This window comes from Octodon degus, unplaced genomic scaffold, assembly GCF_000260255.1.
Source record: "Octodon degus isolate 3935 unplaced genomic scaffold, OctDeg1.0 scaffold00002, whole genome shotgun sequence".
Taxonomy (NCBI): domain Eukaryota; kingdom Metazoa; phylum Chordata; class Mammalia; order Rodentia; family Octodontidae; genus Octodon; species Octodon degus.
This window is the reverse complement of record NW_004524578.1, coordinates 27350053-27368829: the sequence shown is the minus strand read 5'-3', so window position 1 is coordinate 27368829 and position 18777 is coordinate 27350053. Positions and strand designations below refer to the sequence as shown.

The window sequence follows — 18777 nt, the reverse complement described above, 5'->3', positions numbered from 1 at the left end:
AGAGTCTTGCAATGTAGTTTAGGTTGGTTGGCCTTGAACTTACTTACTACGTAGCCCATACTGGCCTGGAACTCATAGCAATCCTGCCCCAACCTCCCGCAGGGTAGGATTACACACCCAGCCCTCATCCTTCTCTTGACAGAGCTGTATGGGCCTTGGGCCATGGGATGGGCATGGTCAACTGTGATAAAGCTCCCTGTATCCTGTGAGGGGGTCGTAACGCCCCTCACCGTGTAGCTGCCACCTCCTGCAGTGCCTGCAGCTGTCCCTGAAGCCTCTTCTGTATCACAGGGGCCTCGTGGCCAGCGAGGGCTTGGGCTCTCAGGTCCAGCGCCTCCATGGAGCGCCAATGAAGGGCTATTTCTTGTGCCAGCACCTGCCAAAGTAAGAGGTCCTGCTAGGCTCAAAACAGGTGGCTTCTCCGTCTACCCACCTGCGCCCCTGTTTGTCCATCCACCCCTTACCTGTCCATGCCCCCACCAATTCACTCATCAACTCATACCCACTCATCTAACCTTCAACTCATCCTCCTACCCACCCACCCATCACCCACCTACTCAGTACTGATGCTGTATTTGTGTTCCATACAAGGAAGACATGCTCTTGCCTCAGGGAGCCCATTACTGAGCAGGGAGGGATGACTTCTGGTAGTGTGGGTCAAGGAAGGAGGGGGCAGGGACATTATACTGGGCCCCCGCATCTGGTTAAGAACATTTGGTTAACTTGCAGGGTATCATTCAAAGCCTGGGAGGAGGACATGCAGAAGGCATGGCATGGTGGCAGCAGGTGACCTTGAGGGAGCAGAATGTGCTTCGGAAGGGAGGAAGCAGAGGACAGAGACCCTCGAGCCGGGGTGCAGTGAGATGTGGGATGCGCCCTGGAAGGCTGTGACGAGCTCGCTGCTCCTCTTGGCCCCACCACCACCCACTGTGGGGTGCTGGGACATGGTACCTGGTGCTTCTTAATGAGCCTGAGGGTAGCTGCCTCATCTCTGCCGAAGTCCTGACTGCTCACCAGCAGCAGCTTCTCTTCCACCCAGCTCTCCAGCTCTGACACATGCAGAAAGTACTGCCAAGAATGAGACCAATTTGCCTTGGCCATCTCAGACAGAGCCCTCTATCACCCTGCAAGGACACCTTGCTCACTGCAGCAGGCAGAGGGCCTGAATCCACATGGGGATGAGCCAGCTCCTGGCACAGAGCTCTCACCACTGGCTACCTCGCAGGGACCACCACCCTCCCTGCTCCTTCCTTCTCCGCAGCCTACCTGTTGGGAAGCAGCCGCCGACTGCAGGCTGTGGGTATGTGCCTCACATGCTTGCTCCAGCTCTGCCCAACGGCCCTCCAGCTCCTGGCACTGCTCCACAATGTGCTGCGCTTGGGGGTGCCCAGAGGCCACTAGTCTCTGGCCGGAATCTAGCACCTGCCGCACCTGCCTATGGTGTACTCGCACCTCCACCCGCAGCTCCTGCCACAGACAGGTGGGAGCTGCATGGGATTTGCTTAACCATAGGGCTGAATTATAGCAAAAGCCACAGGCAAAGGTGGGCAGAGATTTGGAAATCAGCATCTCAGGGAGATGACCTTGAGCAGTAGCAGAGGGCTTTGAAGCATGGGAATGGGACGTCTGGGGTCCTGGGATGAAAAGACAGCCACTACCTTGTGCTTATATTGAAGGCTCTGGACACTGGCCTGGCCCTGGGCACCACTGGTGGTGCTGGCACTGGGCATGTGCTCAGCCACCCAGGTGAGCTCCAAGCTGGTCAGGGAGTTGAACTGGTACAGCTCAACCAAGGCCTGCAGCTGCAGGTGCCTGGTAGCCAAGTGGCCCTCCAGAGACTTGAGCCTGAGTAGAGGGAGAAGAGGGAATCAAGAGGGTAAGAACAGGTGAGAAGGTCCCTCTTTTGGCTGGCCCAGGGAATATGAGGACTCCTTCCCTGAGGGGAGACAGGGGCACAGGGCCCCACTCCACAATCGATAGGACGCCCGGCCTTCAGGCTGTTAGGATGACTGCCAGACTCTGGCCCTCCCATCCTAGAATGAGCCTATCTACAACGGAAGGAGATTCAGACAGCTTAGCCCCACAGGTGCCACTCTGGGGGTGTGACACAGTAGGATGAAGATGGAATGGAGGGGAGTGGGTGGACGGGACCCACCTCTGACGGCACTGCTGGGCCTCCTCCAGGGTGGCCTGGGAAGTGGCCTCATGCTGGGCGCGGGAGATGAGGGCAGTCACCTCGCTGGCCAGCACCTGGCTCCTGCACTCTAGCTGGCAGTGCTGTTTCTGCAGCCTCTGGCTTGAGCACAAGTCCAGCCCCCCTTCTGGGGACTGCAGGGAACCCTCTAGCTGCTGCATCTTCTCCTTGGCATCCTGGGGTGACCACAGGGGCTGCATTAGCGGTGCCCACACTGGCCCTCTCCCCTCATGCTTCTTCCCTAGAGGATTAAGTGCTGACCACACACTGGGCACACAGGTACAGGCCTACTGATGGGTAAAGCCATGCCCCACCTGCTGTGGGCCAGAGGCCACCCTAGGCTGCAGGACTGTTGGGGCCGCCCCAGAGGCAGCAGGACACCCAGACTGTTCCTTTTTGTCCTGGAGCTTGAATTTACAGCCTCTGCACTGAAGTGTCCAAAGCCAGTTTATTATTATTTTTTTTATTTTTAACTTTGAGACAGTCTCACTAAATTGCTAAATTGCCCAGGGTGGGATTGAATTTGCAGTTCTCCTGTCTCAGCCTCCCAGAGTGCTGGGATTACAACTCAGGCTCTTTCCTTCCTGCCCACTCCCACCCTGGCCTAGGTCCCTTTCCAGTGAACCTGCAGCAGCCCCAGGAACTGCTCCTGCCGGGCAGCCTGCTGAAGCTCAGTCCCACGCGCTGCCATCCTGTGCATCGACTCTTCCCACTTGAGACTCAAGCCCCGCAGGCTGGTCTGTATGTCCTCTTGGGCATGTGGCCAGCTGCACAACAGCTCTCTCCCGGCCTAGTGTGAAGACAAGGCCCAGGGAGGTCGGCAAGAGAGCTCAGGGGACTATGCAAGTGCAGGGACCAGGTTCAATCCCCAGCACCACATGCTTGCTGGTCCTGCCCCTGGCTCCGTCCCTGGACACTCTGGGTCAGTCTTTCAACCACTGAGACCTGGAGACCTGGAGTGGTAGTGCACACCTGCAATCCAGCGTTGCGGAAGCTGGCAACAGGAGTCTCACTATGAATCTGAGCTGTGTAGTGAGACCATGTACCAAATACATTAAAAAAAAAAAAAAAAAAAAAAAAAAAAAGACAAGGTCCAAGGCATTATTTTTCTGAGCAGCTGGGACCACTGGCAATCACAGTAGACTGGACCTGGGTAGGAGGGGGTGGGTGATGGGCCACAGCTGCTTTCCATTGGCTGCCTAGGGTCCAGCAGTTCAGGGGTCCCACATCTGTGGTTGAGGAGGGAGAGGTACAGAGCAGAGGGAGCAGACATTAGGTGGAAGCAGCTGACAGCCTTGCTCTAGGCAGAGGCAGGCTCTGGAGCTCGGTCTAGACAGCAGAGGGGGCACGAAGGGCAGCAGCCTCTGTGCTGGTTCGGGTACTGGGGCAAGGGCAAGGGGACACCCAGCCAAGTGAAGGGGGCAGTGGGGAGTCTTGCTCTAGGGTGAGTCTTCTTTAGTGACTGTGTTCCATGTCACACACAGTGGGCTGTGTGTGCTGAGACTCGAGAGGGACAGCTTTGTACCCTCTGCCTCACATCCCTACCTGCTGCAGGCCTTGCACATGCCCATGAGAGGCCAGCAGTTCGCTCTCAACCACTCGGTGCCACCGGAGTTTCTGCAGGACATTGCCAGGTACTTGGGAGGGCTCATCTGCCACTGCTGCCCATTTCTGCTCCATCCACAGCATGAACTCTGCCACATCCTGCTTCCACTCCTGCCCAAGAGCCGGGAGAGAGTGGGTCTTCTAGCCCAGGGACAAGAACTGGCACTGGACCTATCTAGGTAGAGGAGTTTCAGGGACCACATGGGGAAAGGCAGGACCCAGAGCCAAGTCTGAGGTGTAAGGAAGGTGCAGCCTGGGGTTACTGCCTTCCAAATGGGGACAGGTGGCCAGGACTCTGTGGCCAGAGAGAATGAACAGGTCAGGTCTGCACTCTTGCTCCGTAATGGACTGGACTGACCCCGCCTGGTGCTGCCCAGGGCTGGACACATATTAGGTCCCAGGCAGCCTCTGAGTGCCCCAGGCCACAGCTCACGCTCATCTAGAAATTCAAAAGACACCTGCTTCCAGAGGTGCTGTAAGTGACTTCCAGGATGTGTGGGACAGCATGAAAGGTGGGCTCTCAGGCACCACTCTGGGAGGCCCCTCCCCCATGACAGCCCCTCACCTGGAGCTGGAGAGAAGCCTGCAGCTGCCGCCGCCTCTGCTCACTCCTCTCCTGGACCCTGGTCCACTGCACCTGGACGCTCTGCAGCTGCGCTCTGACCCTGGTAGGCAGGGACGGAAAGAGCTTGTCTCTGCCCCGAGGCCCACCCACCTCTGCCCTCACCACTCCCCCAGCCTAGGGTAGCAGTCACAGGTTAGACCCACCTGTGCACAGCAGGGTGGTGGCTGTGGACCAGCTTCTCACCACGAGCTTGCAGAGCCTTTGCACGAAGGCTGAGGGTTCTCAGGAGCCACTCAAAGCCCCGGTGCTGCTGCAGCAGGCTCTGGGCTTCCCTCACATCCTCCTGGGGTGCAGAAACCTGAGCTTATGCCTGGGAGAATGGAGTCCTGCCCAGCCTGTCACCCTAGTTTCACATTGCCGGCACCATACCCCCAAGATGTCCAGGCATGGCACAGCCTCGTAGTCAGCACAGGCGGCAGTGAAGTCATTCACTTCTTGGCCAAACCTATGCAGCTGCAGCCCCTCATGCAGCCACTGTTGTCTCCGTTCCCACTCAGCTTTCAGCTCCCAGTTGCGCTGGCCCAGGAGCTTCAGGGCACTGGTGACCTCTTGGGAGTGAGCTGCATCTGACGTGGCCAGGGGCTGACCCTGAGCCTCCAGTTGCTGCAGCCTGCCCAGGACAACAAGCAGAGAGGGTCCCACTCTACCTGGCTTCTCTCCCAGCTTCCTCCTCCCCTCTTCCTCTGTCTCTCATGGTAGAGCTCGGGTGTGAAGGTGGTTGGCAGGAAGACCTGCAGTTGGTTACCCTGTTGGTTCCCTTGCCCCATGGGAATGAGAGAGTGAATGTGACAAGCACAGTGCTTGGGACCCAGTAGGCCCAGCTGGGCCACACCCTCACTCCTGCTCGCCAGCCTATAAATGAGGACTGCCAGTGGCCGATGTCCAGGCAGACAGACCTGCTGGGGCAGCACAACACTACAGACTCAGATCACTGACACCACACGCACGCCTGCCCACCGGCCCATGGCCAGACCATGAGGAGCCTTGAGCAGGTAGGAAAAATACCCTTCAGCTTCATGTAGCCCCCCACACTCTGGGGACAGGCAGCACTGCTGGGAGAAGTACAGAAGGCCTCTGCTTCCTCTGCACTGCTGTTGCCCCAAACCAAGCAGGAGGATGCAGGGAGAGGTTTCTTGGGGCCACTGGACACTTGTAAGACTCCTGTGAAGGCATAGTCTAAGGGTGCCATGTGGTGGCCCTGGCTGCTGGCTGGAGGTCACATCATCCCTTCAGGCAGAGAGGCTTTCAGTCCCATGGGACTGTTCTGAGCCATTTAACTCCAGGGATAGGTGAGGTCTGTGTTATCCAGAATGTTGGCAACACTAGACTGGATGGAACTACCTAGGGGGATCTGCCTCCTGGGACCTTCCTTGAAACATGCAGGCTGCCCAACCCAGACCTTAGTCCCCCTACCATGCTGCCTCAGGAGCCATACTGGACACATGCCTGGGTCACTCCTCTAGTGACCACACTTCCTGCCCTCCCTTTCTGGGCTCTGCCTGACCTCACATCCTGACCTCTCTTGCTGAAGGTGGATCTTCTCCTGCAGCTCTCCACACTCCCTCAGCAGCCTCTGGGCTGAGGCCATGTCCACCGGCTCCTCCTTGCTGTGCAGCCGAGCCTGGATGCCCTCCGCCCACTTCAGCAGCTGTTGGCTCTCCTGCAGGAAGCTCCGCCGGGCCTGAGCCTCAGCCTGGCCCCAGGCCTGCTTGGCCCTTTGGTCCTGCACTTGCTTCAGCAGCCCCTGCAACACCTCCACTTGTTCCTGCAGGAGCTGGCTATCTGCAGGGCTTGATTCTGCCACCCTAGGAGACAGGGCCACTGCATAGTCAGGCCTGCCCTGGGCCTGGTGCCTAAGGCACTGGTTCTATGCCAAGGTGTGTGTCTCCCAGGCAAGGGGTGACAACTGTGAGACCCACTCCCATGACCTAGGGACAGCATGAGCATGTGGTCCTTCCTCTCCACCAGGGCACTTTCTCATGCTGACTGTCCCCACCTCCACTTGAGCCCCCTGACAAGCACATCCTAGCCACTTTCTCTCCAGTCCAATTTCTGTCCTCTTCCTCACCGCACCACCCTGCTCAGGCCTTCCCTCTGCCTCCACCACCTCCGAAGGCACTGTCATCATGCTGAACCTGGTCTTACTTTGTGGCTGCCCTTTGGAGGTAGCAGATCCTGCTCTCCAGCACCCTGACCTTCTGCAGGGTCAACTTCAGGGCATGGTGGTCATCTTTGGAGCTCCCTGGCTCCAGGGCCCCCAGCTGAAGTAGCACATCTTGCAGCTGGGTCTGTGTGGGGCCACACTCCTGCAGGAGACCAGACACTTCCATGCTGTGGGCCAGCAGCAGGCCCTTTTCCTTCTTCAGGGCTTCCAGTTGCTCCCACCTAGGCAGAGGGGACAGGAATGTCTCCATCATGGGAGGCCTTCCTGCCTATCCTGGGGCCATGGCCATAGCCTTGCTGTCCAGAAGCTGCCAGACTGGCTATCCCTGTCCTCCCTGTGGCTCACACTGTGCAGTCACTGCACCCGGCAACAAGGGATGCCCAGGCCTGGGCTCTGCCCCTTCCTGTGCTCCCCTGATTCTCACCTCTGGCTCAGGTCTGCCTGTTGTTGTTGTATTTTGGTGGAGTTCCCAGGATACCTCTGCTTCAGTTGCTCAGCAGAGTGGCTGACCTCAGCCCAGTGGTCCTTCCTCATGGCCAGTGCAGTGAGAACGCTCTGGGGAAAAGGAGGACCCATGCCTCTGAGGGGTATTTTGTTTTACTCTCACAATCAAGATAGCTTTTGGCTCCCTCCTCAGGCCCAGTTAACACTGGCTCTGGGGCTCAGCAGTGAATGACAGGATGGCTGGAACACTGGGGGAGAAGGATGCAGCCCCAGACCTCCTAGGCTCCCAGGGGCTGTACCTCATATCTGAGCTGCATGGCCTCCAAGTTGTCAGCTTGGGGCTGCATCAACTGGAAGAGGGCTGCCTGCTCCTCCAGCCGGGACTGGAGCTCCCCACAGGAACTGAAGAAGCCAAACAGAGCCACCGCCTCCTCCAACTTGGCCTTGCGGCACTGAGAAGCAGGCCCAGACTAGGGTGAGGGTCGGTGTCCCCTACAGGGTGTGCAGAGCAGGTCTGGGCTGCTCTTGCCCACCCAAGCCCCCTAGCATTTGCTAGTGGTATCACGGTCAGAGGGTGTCCCTGTCCTGCTGCTAGGCCCCATGTCCTGCTGCTAGGCCCCATGTCCTGTCAAGGCCTCTTGTTACCCAGCAGAGGGAACCAATGGGAACTTAGTGAAGGGGCTTGCTCTTAGGTGAAACCTATGTTTTCCGTGGGCCTTGGCTCTCCCCTGGGTGGCCCCACAGGCAGCTTAGCTCTCTTTAACTGCCTTCCTGGCCTCTGTGCTTGGGCACTCTGGCCTTAGCCTCTTTCATCAGGTTCTTCCTCGCCTTTGCTCAGGCCCTGGCCAGCTTTCCCAGGGTTGCCTGCTTTCTGCTTCAAGTCTTGGTTTAAAAGTCCCTTCCTCACAGTGCCTCCCCTGCCCCCCAAGTGGCCCTGGGCTCTCTCGCTCCTGTGCACACCTCATACTGTATCTATCCAAGGAGTCGACATCTACTCAGCTGTGAATGGGCTCCTTGAGGGCAAAGCGCTTTGCCCCTGGGATGGAGGTGCAAGGTCCCACCCCAGGTAGAAGCCTGATGAACATTTCTTAGACAAGGAACAGTACCTCTGCCAGGGCTCGCAGCCCCTCATAGTCCTGGCTCAAGAGAGCCTGTGTCTGGAGTATGGTAGTGGGGTCAAAGTTGAGGTCATGCTCAGCAGGGACAGCGATCCTTATGCTTCCTCCTGGAGGGCGAAGGGCAGACACCACCTGTTCCAGAGAGGTCAGAGTGTTCACACAGGGCTCCCATCCAGCACGAGAAGTCCTGGCAGGGCAGGGCTGGTGACTGTACCTGGAACTTCTGTTCCATGCCATGGCGGATGGGTACCTTGGTCCGGCAGTCCCCTGAATCCGTCAGCTCCCAGGTGTCCAGAGCCTCTCTCCGGAGCCAGGCAAAGCTTGTGGCTATGGGAGCATGGGCTGAGGGCTGCTCAGGACCTGTTCCTCTTCCCCATCCAGGAGCTCACCCCTGTACACCCAGCACTATCTCTTTCCCTCTCTCTACTGAACTATGGTTTGCTTCCCCTTATTTTTATTATTATTATTTTTGTTAGAGAAGGGTCTACAGGATGTTCTGGGTCTCACTACTAGATCAGATTTGTGGTGATCGCCTATTTACAGCCTCCCAAGAGCTGGGATTACAGGCCCACACCACCACACTCAGTCTCAATTGCCATCTCAGGGCACCCTGGAGGTGGGGCCGGCATGGCAGGCCTGGGATCGAATCCCTGCCCCTGCACCTGCTTACAGGCGCTTTCATCCACTGAGCTATTTGACTGGCCTGCTTCGCCTTAGTTTTATTCCTTCAGCTCTTAATGCTCCAGAGAGAGCCACATGGTGACAGCCTGCTAAGGTTGCCACACAATCTCTTGATTTTGTACCTGTAGAGGTCAAGGGGATCTGGACCTGGGAGCATGAGCGCAGGCTGTCCAGTGTGGCTGAGATCTGGGTTCCATCCTGGGGCCTCCCGGTTGTGCCTCCGTCAGTCCTGCTCCAGCCTTCTGGGGGATCCTCCTGTATGGAGGGAGGAGGGCTCCACTTAGGTGACTAAGAGGCTGCTCCTCTCAGCATTGGGGGTAACGATGCAACTCCCACCCAGGGCAGAAATCTGAACATGTCAAGAGCTAGGCTGGACCTTTCTGTCATTGCCAGCATCTATTGGGCAGTAGAGGATACAAGAAAGGGACAAGGTAGTTCCTATTCATTCACTTAAATAATTAAACATGGAGAACAGGAAGAAGCGAAGCTATCCTGCTACCCCAAAGACAGCATTATTACTATATAATGTAAGTGCTAGAGCAAGACATGATGATGCAGTATAGGGTGAAATTGAAGAGTCTCAGATTGAGGTCAGGAGGCCTCTCCGGTGGGGTTAACTTTGAGTTCCTATATGTAGCCCCTCTGAGCCTTGGCTACCGCGCCTGTAATGTGAGGGGTTTAGACCAGACAATTACTAAAAATAGATCTATTTTTAAAATCACTAATTATGTGGTCCTGGGAATAAGCACAAAGGAACAGGGAGAGATGGACCTTTCAGACCTGGGAGTGTGAACTGTTGCAAAGCTGGTCAGTGCAGGGTAGGACCAGGTCTTACAGTCCTGTCCCCATCCAGCTATTGAATACATGGTTCAGCTACCTGAATAGCTCTGCAGGATAAGAGCTGAAGCTCAGAAGTACATGGGCAGGCTGGTGAGATAGCTCAGCAGACTAAGTGACTGTTTAGGCAAGCCCAGGGACTGTGGCATCATATGCAACTCCAGCCCCAACCCTGGGTGCACTGAGTAGGCCATCAAGACCAGGCAAGGTGACACATGCCTGTAATCCCAGTGCTGGGAAGGCTGAAAATAGGAGGATCACTGAGTCTGAGCTGTGTAGTGAGACCCTGTATCAAATACATTAAAAAAAAAAAAAAAAGTACATGGGTGAAGAAGCTAGGCAGAGAGGGCTCCTAGGAGACAGAACTCTCTTAGGGATGAAGGTAGAGGGCCCAGGTACAGGCACAAGTTTGGGGTTCTTGATGGCTATACCTTGAGTTACACTCCCAGCTTCTTGAAAGGTGGTACCTTCCAAAGGCCCAGTACAGTCCTTTTGGAAACCAAGGGCTTATGAATTGGGGAAAGAATTTCAGCAAAGTCTGATCAAGTTACTCCAAACCCACAAGGCTGTCCAGTTGGGAGAGCCAGAAAGGGCTTAGGGGTGAAGGGTCACTCTAGGACTGAAAATAAAGGTGCATTTGTGGAGGAACCTGTTTAATGCTCAGGACTGCACTGGGCAAACTGAGTCACGCCCAGTTTTCCTTGATGACCTGTCACACAGGACAGACAGGGTTCTAGTGCTTCAGGGCTTCACCAGTTGGGAGATACCTCTGAGGTTGGGGTGTGTGTGTGTGTGTGTGTGTGTGTGTGTGAAAAATATGTACTCCCTTGCCCAGGGGAAAGCCAGAAGTCCCAGGGCTGGGCCACAAAGGTCCTCCCATTTTGTTGTCCGTGTGGCCCAGCTGCGGTGCATTCTGGGTCCCTTTTTAGTGACCCACGCACCATGAGCGATGTCCGAGCAGCGGCCGCCTGTGCCTGCTCCTCCAGCTGCTGCAATTCGACAGCGAAAGCACGTACAGAGCGCTCCAGCCGTAGGTGGCGCAGCAGCAGAGCCTCGGCAGACGTCTGGTCCTGCCCACTGCAAGTGCTCTCCAGCTCCTGCAGCTGCTCCCGCAGCCACGAGGACGCCTCTGCTGCATCCTCAAAGTACTGGGAAGAGGAGCGTTAAATGAGCGTCATCAGAGGCCCGCCTCCCCGCCCAGCAATCACAGCCCTTGGAGTACCACCCGAAGCTCCCCGCCCACCCGAAGACCTGGGGCGGGGGGGGGGGGAGTCCTCTTCACACCGGATTAGAAACCCTACAGCGCTCGCCCCGGGGCCACGCCCATCCAATGTCACGCCCACAGTCACACCCCTGACCGGCTCCGTCCTGCACCGCTACCTGCTGCACTATGAGGGCAGTACGCAGCCGCTGTCCGCCCTGTGCAGCCCGGTTGCAGAGCAGCTGCCACGCTCTCTGGACAGCCTCCGTGCGCTCCCAGGGATCTGGCTGCGTCTGGGGCTCCTGGGCGCAGAGGTCACGCCCTCTTTGCACGAGGTCTGCGCACACAGCCTGGCGGCGGCGGAGCTCTAATTCTAGGGTCTAACATAGGGTTGGGACTCGATGACAAAGAGGAGAGAGAAGATCAGAAGGGTAGGGGCGGGGAAGGGAGCGGGCACCTCGTGTTTCTGCAACGCGCCTGCGATCTGGCTGCTGTCCCGGCCCAGCGCCGTCTGCTCCAGCAACCGTGCGCGCCCCACCAGCCAGGCCAGCTCCTCCTCGCAGCTGTGCAGCAGCTCCACCCGCTGCACAGTCCGCTCCAGCAGGGCCCGCCTGGGGACGCAAGGTCACAGAGGGCTTGGGGAGTTGGCTGGGGAGGGCGTGCCCCACCGGGCTCACACCCTACCCTTAGATGGGCATTTTTTCCCCTTCTGGGTGACTTGACAAGTGAGACAGAGGCCTTGCTTGCTGAGGGCCAGTGTAGAGGAGGCTGCCAGGCCAGCAATATTTTAGCCGAGGCCAGAGATAATTTGGGTTACAGAGAAGGTTGAGGAGTGGGGGTGGGGAGGGCTCTTACCGGGCCCTGACAAGAGACACCAGTCTCTGGTGGAGCTGAGCCAGCACCCTGGCCTTAGCCCGCAGCACATCCACACTCGTGCCAAGGGAGGGGTCCAGCTCTGCCATCTGGTTCTTGAGGTGCTTCAAGTAGGCCCCATGCGTGGAGATCTGGGCCTCCAATAGGTCGTGCCTCTGCAGTAGCTCCACTGCTTCTGCCAGCCGCTGCCCACAGGTGGTGGAGCTTGCTGGCACCTGACCAGACATGAGTGGTCATTGCAGTCCCAAGGTGCTGGCTCCCTACACCCTGCTATGTTCCCCAGAAATTGGCTTGTCTGGTGCCCACCTGCAGCTCCCGGAGCTGTTCGGAGGCAGCCTCCACCTCCTGCAGCAGGTTCAGCACAGCCTGCACACCTGCTATGTGCTTCCTCTGCTCTTGCAGATGCTGAAGGAGCCTCTGCCAGCGCCCGGTGATCTCCTGCTGCCTGGAGGACAAGAATAAGCATAGTCTCCACCATGTGGGAACAGTGAGGCTACCTCCAGGCTCTGGCCACTGGTGGGCTTGGGTGCACTGGAGGACTCGAGCCTCTAGGCTGGAGACAGAATCTGGACTTGAGTAGCCTTAGTGTTTGGAGGTCAGGGCAGTGTATCCTGCCCTGACCACATGCAGAGAAACCAGAAGAGGGCTTGGAAGGTTCAGGCTCTTAGCACCAATCCCTCCATCCAGATGCCCAGATTAATGTGTGTGTGTGTGTGTGTGTGTGTGTGTGGTATGGGGATTGAATACAGGGCTTCACACTGGGCTATGTCTCCAGCCTTTAATTTTTTTTTTTGGGGGGTGGGGAAGGAGGGGATAAGGTCTCCCTAAATTGCCTGGGTTGGGCCTGAATTGCAATCCAGATTTTTCTTATTTGTCTGCTTTCTTAGTAGTGTGTATGCTTTGTGGGGGGAGAGATTTTTCTTGTCTTCCTCACTGCTAAATTTCTGGCACCTAGAATGGTACATGGGACAGAGTAGACAAATTTTGTGAATGAGCTAATCAGAGGCTACGTAGAAAGAACAATGTTTTACCAAAGGGATGCGCTACTGATGATGGGATTGCAAACACATGTGGAAGACTGATCTTTTAAGAGGGAGACCTGAATCCATAGCCCTCCTCTCTTCCATGGCTGGGATGGGGCACAGACAAAGGTGGGGATGTGGTAGGAAGGCCTCCCCCTGCTGTGAGGATGCTCACCTATGGGCCACATCTGCCCAGCTATGGTACTGCTCCTGCTGGAGGATGTCTGCGATCTCCACCAGGGCCTGGAAGCGCCCCTCCTGGGGCAGAATGCTGGCTTCCAGCATGCCCAGCCTCTGGCTGGCTGTCTCCACTGTGGCTGGGCTGGCTGCTGGGGCTCTGGCCTGGTTCAGCTCCATCTCTGCATCCTTTAGGAAGCTTTCCCGGAGGGCAGCCTTACGCTGGAAGCGCCGGGCCAGGGTTTCCAATCGCTCCAGTTGTAGTAATCTCTGCTGCAGGGCCTGGCTCCGGGCGGCCTCGGCCTGCTCCAGCTCTGCCCAGCACCGAGACAACTCTACAGGGCCCAGGCCCTCACCAGGCAGGAAGGGCTTGCGGTTCTGGGTTCGGAGCTCCATCTGCAGCCTGAAGAGCAGAGCCTCCGTGGCACCTCGCTGCTTCAGCCGAGGTGGCTTCTCCTGAGCACGGAAGGAAGCAAAGGCTGCCAACAGCCTGCGCATGGCAGGCAGGGAGTCTGGGAAATCCCGCTCCTCCAGCTGCAGCTGCTTCTCTGCAATCCAGTGAAGCAGGTCGGCCACCATCTGCTCGTATTTGGTCCTCAGTGCCTCGGTCTCCTGGAGCTGGAGCAGGATCTGGTGAAGACAGGGGAAGGCGTCAGGGTGCCCTGGGGCTGGAGGCCCTCCCCTGTTTGGTGCTGGGTGCAGCCAGCCTTGCCCAGGTGGGCTGTAGTTCCTTCCTTGGCAAAGTGGGGATCACCCAGAGAAGCGGGGCACTGCATGCTCAGACCCAGGAGTGACTGGGGTGAGATGTGTCCTACCTTCCTCATCTTATTTTACCTCCTTTGGTCCCACTTGTGGGGGTTGAACCCTCCAGTTTCTTCTTCCTGGAACTTCTTGCCTTTTTCTGTGGCCACCTTCCCTTAAGCCATCTCAGAGCCCTCTGCCTGTGTTACCCCAACCCCGAGACACCCACCCTGAGGACAGCCCTCCCAGGCCTCAGCCTCTGCCATCGCGTCCAGAGAGTGAGGAAGCTGCTCAAAAGCATGGACTCGGTGTAGCCCCTGCCCTGCAGAGCCTGTTCTGCTCTTGTCCTTGCAGATTCCTGCTCTAAGCCTTTTAATCCATCAGGAGCTTAGTCTGCAAGCGAGTGAGTAGAAGGGACAGGAGGGGCACTGTTCTCTGGCTTCCCAGGTATGCCGGGTACCAGGCTGAGTACTTTACTTCTGCTCCCCGAATGCTCATGACAGCATTCTGTTATCCAGGAATCATCTCCATGTTATACAAGGAGAACAGAGAAGTTAGGCAAGTTGGCCAAGGCCACACAGCAAGTTAAGAGGAAGGGGCAGGTTTCAAACCTGAGTCTTCTTCTGGGGCCCATGCTCATACTACCTGTCCTCAGTGACACAGCTCTGCCCTGTCTCTGTCACTAACCTTCGTGAGTCTTCTCTTGACTGTATGTCCCTGCTGCAGGCGGGCGAAGTAGTGGTAGTAGAGAGAGACGTAGGTCATGATGGAGCGCTCGTCTGGTTGTAGGACTGCCACATCCTCGGGATCCAGCAGCTGGGCAATGCCCAGCTCCTGCTCAGCCACGTGGAAGGCGCTGGTGAGATTGTGCAGTGGGCGGTTGGAGTGCAACGAGCTGTAGTCCAGCAGGTCTGGCCTGGCAGAGAGAAAGCTTTTGTCCTGCCTTGGTTTAATAGACTGTCGGATGTACGCATTCCTACTGGCTGTTCACAGCCTCTGTAACTTCCTCTTCCTCTGACCCTGAGACCTAAGTCCCTGCTTGAAGTACAGGTAGGGCTCTGATGGGGGTGGGGGCAAGCCAGGGGCTGTTACTTTGGGCGGTTTGGTCACTTAGAAAGAGCCTGTCTCAAAATAAAAAATAAACAAGGGACCAGGGGTATAGCTCAGTGGGAAGGCCCTGGATTCAGAGGGGAAAAAGGCTCTACCCATGCAGATGGTGAAGAGAACCAGGAACACAGAAGTAGAGAGGGCTGGACTCAGAGCAAACCTGGCCAATTCCATGGCTCAGCCCAAGTAATAGAAGGGGCTCACCTAGGCCAGCTGGCAACACCAGCCCTCTCTATTAGGTACACTTCTCCTCCTTGAGGGCCCAGGGGCTCAGGGGATGGGGACACTGGTAGGTGAAGTCCCAGAGCCAGGGCAGTGGGCTTAGAGGGTGGAGGCTTGAGGCTGGGCCACACCTGTGGGCATGGATAAGTGCACTAAAGCCCAGCCCGTCACTCCAGCTGCGAGAGAAGTCGGTGATGGCCACGTTGGTGTAGCTGGCTGTCTTCCTCTGGCACCAGACCAGCAGAGCTTCCTTGGCAGACAGCTGGGCTGCACTGGCCCCGAATTCCTCCTGGTTGGACAGGGAGGCATGGTCACCATGTGGGGCCCAGTGTGGTGGACAGCAGAGCCTGTGGGGAGACAGGCTGGGCCAGGGCTAGGATCCCTTCTTTCTGTGGAGCACCCTGGGCCTGGGTTCAGTCCCCTCCCCTGTTCTGGGGAGATGATTCTCCTATCCTCCACCATTCCCCCTTTCATCTCCTCACTCAGCGCTCCTTTCCCTCCTCCTGCCTCCCTCCTTCGACTTCTTTCCCTGCCCTTCGCAGAATGATGACCCAGAGAAGTCCCAGGATGAGTGTCTGGTCTCCATCCTGTCTCTGCTCAGTGCACTCTCCTTCTCTGCACTCCCTCCCCCAGCTCCCAATTCTCCTGATTTTCTGTCCTTCCAGTGCTTTCCTGCACACTCCCTTCACTGTGGTTCTCTTTATAAATTCAGAAGTGAGGCTGACCAGGTCCTAGAGTTTGGGTGAGAAGGACACTGCACCAGCATGGGCAGGATGGAGTGTCAAGGCCTGGGGTGGCAAGGAGGCCAGGCCCAAGCCTCTGAGAGCTGGGCATGCCTAAGGGGAGCTGGGGGCCATGCTGGGATGGGCGTTGGAGGGAGCAGGGCAGCCTGAGCCCACCCATGTCTTAAGTTACCAGGGAGGGGACCATGAGCCCCTGCTGCCCCCCGTGGGCTGGGCTGTGGTAGGCCCCAGGCCCCAGGGACCTAGGGAGGCCAGTGTTGCTTCCTGAAAGGGCTGAGGTCATTTAGGCCTGTCTACCTGTCCATGCATTCCCCCAATATGGGACTCAGCTCTGACAGTGCAGACAAATGAGGCCCTACTCCCTTGTAGCTCATGGTCACATGTGAGTTTTGAGGGGCCCCTAACCTGCCAACTCTGTGGCTTTGGCGGGGGTGGGGAGGCAGGATCTTGTTATGTAGTCCAGGCTGGCCTTGAACTCGTGGTGATCTTCATGCCTCAGCCTCCCAAGTAGTGGGGTTATGGGACTGTGGCATCACACCTGGCGCCATGGACCCTTTTCATAGTCTGTTCTGGTGTTCCTAACCTACTGGAATTCAGCTGTTGGGCCACTCTACACCCTCACTCATGAGTGACATGTCCCAGGCCAGATGTGAGGCCCCAACTCTAGTTCAGGCCAGCTCATGGCAATATCTCTGACATTCTGAATTCAGAACCCTGGGCTGAAGAGTGAACACTGATTTTGTGGGTTCTGTGTGGGAATAAAAAAGGTTAGGTGGGACTGTGTGGTCTCCAAAGGCCTGAGTCGGGGCCAGGGCTGGGCCAGGACATGGGGCATGGGGGTCTGAGACATACCCTGTCCAAGGAGATGTGGGAAATCTGGAAACGCAGAATGATGACCCAGAGAAGTCCCAGGATGAGTGTCTGGTCTCCATCCACAATGTTCTCTGGCCCAATGAGGGGTATTGGCACCTGTGGGCACAGGTATCTGGGCTAAACCATAAAGTCTGTGTTCCCAAGAGGGCTCAGAGGAACCAAAATTGGAAGGGGCCCACTGTGAGGATGGGGTGTCCTGGAATCCAGCTTGTCCCAGCCAGGAGACTCCCAGGAAGAAACAGGCAGGCATCAGACCTGGAGTGGCCTAGCCTTGTGGGGAACTATGCCTGGGCATCGCCTTCCTTGGGTGCACTGTGTGCTGGCTGGGCTCTGCAGGAGCCCCTCCCTTGCACTTCCCTCCTCTTCCTGGCACGTGGCCTCTTCCGGATTCACCTCAGCTTGGCTGGAGCACCTGGGAGGGATGCTCACATCTGTTCCTAACGGCTGACCCTCTCAGCCTCCTGTTTAGCAGTGTCAGCTGGTAGTTTGAATTTGGTCATGATGGGAGGATGAACACCATGGAAATCAGCAAATATGTAAATGGTGCTTCGGTCTTCCCTAGAGAATCGGCTTTGAAGTGCTCACCAGCATGTAGCTGGTCTGGCTCCTACAGGCTCCTCCAAGTCAGGGGTGGCTTTGCTTATGGTGTCCCAAACACTGGCCCAAAACACTCAGCACATGGTGAGGTCCCCTTCAGTGCAAGTGCCAACCTGGTAACTGTGAGTTGGGGCTACTCCCTGTCCTGTCGCAGCCATATTGGCCTCTTTTGTTTCTGGGGCAAGAAGGTCTGTTTCAGGTATCAGTGATCTGCCAGAGGTAGAGCTCAGGAGGCTGCAGAGCCTCTCCCAGTGGCCATGGGCTCCACGCTTCTCAGATTGCAGAGGGAAGATGCCTGGCTCACAGGGCCACTGCCGAGGGCCAGATAGGGCCTGGCTTTCTGTGGCTGGCAGCCTGTGTTGACCCTGTGCTGGGGGCCGCAGTTGTTCCCCCTCCTTTGGCTTTGGTTCCTTCCCTTCCCAGTTTTCTCCAGCACACCGGGTCCCAGGGGCTGTAGTACAGCCACAAGGACCTAAGCAACGGGCCACACCTGCTCAGGCTCCTTTCACCCAGCTTAGTGTCTCCATAGCCATCAGGACAGCCACCTTGAAGCTTAGTGCCCAAGGACGGGGGCCCTCAGCCTTCCCAGCTCCTGATTCTCAATACAAATGACCCCTTCTCCGGCCCCTGGCACTAGGCACGAGGGTCCCTTTTGCTCCTTTTTGGCTGTTCCTGTCTCGTGTGTTTGCTGAAATCCTCTCTCTCCTGCACCCCTTCCTCCTGCTTGCCTCATTGGCCGAGCCCTTCCTCTGCTTCCCACTCCCTGCCAGCCTCCCACACCTCCACATCTGTGCGGATCTTGCCTGGTAAATAATTCTGGCTCTGTCTCTACATTTATGGAAGGGGAAGGTTAGAACACCAAGAGTCATTCAGCATCGCATCCTGCAGCTCCCCATGAATGTAGAACTGATATTTTCAGGCCTAGTAAGGACATGGTGAGTTTCTGCTGTGGTCAGCTAGGTGCTGGCCAAGCCAAGAGTCCTCCTTGGTGTCTTCCTCTGCCCTGCCCTGTGGCCCAGCCTGGGAAGGATGCCATGGTGGTTGCACCTGCCCCTGCTGCCCACCCAGCACCAGCATAGCAGCTGCCCCAGGAGCGCACCTTGGCCCTGAGGAAGGCCAGCGCCCGGCTGTTGTTTTCTAAGAAGTGCACGCGTAATCGGCCCTGGCTGGGTGCTGGCAGCACCTCCCCTGAGATCAGCTCCAGCAGCCGCAGCAGGTGGGTGCCATCAGCCAGCTCTGTGTACAGGTTCTGGATCTTGACGCCCACCTGGGGAGGGGACAGGGCAGGCGTAGGCTCAGCCTGGGGGCCTGGCAGATGTAGGCAGAGCAGCTGCCCTTGGGGGAAGGATGGGGGAGCCTGTGCCTGGCTCTGCTGAGAGCTCCAGGACACGGTCAGGCAGATGTCCCCACAGGCTGCCCCCAGATCCACCCCAGTCACTCACCTGGCTGAGCCGGAAGATATTATTGACCCATTTGGTGAAAGTCTTCTCCTGCATGTGAGTGTGCCGTGCTTGCAGCCTGCGGACGTGGCCCAGCTCATACTCAGAATCCAT

At 57.2% G+C, this 18777-nt stretch overlaps 1 protein-coding gene across 1 annotated transcript in view; it reads right to left on the bottom strand.

The window, feature by feature from the left end:
• Nucleotides 1–18777, bottom strand: part of Sptbn5 (spectrin beta, non-erythrocytic 5) — a 39661-nt gene extending 20884 nt beyond the window's left edge. Inside the window, exons 1-28 of the mRNA XM_023712614.1 lie at nucleotides 18667–18777; nucleotides 18324–18491; nucleotides 16607–16723; nucleotides 15143–15300; nucleotides 14370–14598; nucleotides 12940–13571; nucleotides 12049–12187; nucleotides 11725–11957; nucleotides 11327–11480; nucleotides 11049–11249; nucleotides 10606–10816; nucleotides 8954–9029; nucleotides 8365–8477; nucleotides 8139–8257; nucleotides 7332–7484; nucleotides 7013–7143; nucleotides 6570–6809; nucleotides 5942–6229; nucleotides 4794–5034; nucleotides 4568–4707; nucleotides 4365–4464; nucleotides 3740–3910; nucleotides 2820–2984; nucleotides 2156–2370; nucleotides 1659–1845; nucleotides 1267–1467; nucleotides 952–1068; nucleotides 231–376 (exon numbers count right to left, since the gene is read on the bottom strand). Coding sequence (XP_023568382.1) covers nucleotides 231–376; nucleotides 952–1068; nucleotides 1267–1467; nucleotides 1659–1845; nucleotides 2156–2370; nucleotides 2820–2984; nucleotides 3740–3910; nucleotides 4365–4464; nucleotides 4568–4707; nucleotides 4794–5034; nucleotides 5942–6229; nucleotides 6570–6809; nucleotides 7013–7143; nucleotides 7332–7484; nucleotides 8139–8257; nucleotides 8365–8477; nucleotides 8954–9029; nucleotides 10606–10816; nucleotides 11049–11249; nucleotides 11327–11480; nucleotides 11725–11957; nucleotides 12049–12187; nucleotides 12940–13571; nucleotides 14370–14598; nucleotides 15143–15300; nucleotides 16607–16723; nucleotides 18324–18491; nucleotides 18667–18777 — 5156 coding nt within the window. The remainder of the gene's footprint in view (nucleotides 1–230; nucleotides 377–951; nucleotides 1069–1266; nucleotides 1468–1658; nucleotides 1846–2155; nucleotides 2371–2819; nucleotides 2985–3739; nucleotides 3911–4364; nucleotides 4465–4567; nucleotides 4708–4793; nucleotides 5035–5941; nucleotides 6230–6569; nucleotides 6810–7012; nucleotides 7144–7331; nucleotides 7485–8138; nucleotides 8258–8364; nucleotides 8478–8953; nucleotides 9030–10605; nucleotides 10817–11048; nucleotides 11250–11326; nucleotides 11481–11724; nucleotides 11958–12048; nucleotides 12188–12939; nucleotides 13572–14369; nucleotides 14599–15142; nucleotides 15301–16606; nucleotides 16724–18323; nucleotides 18492–18666) is intronic.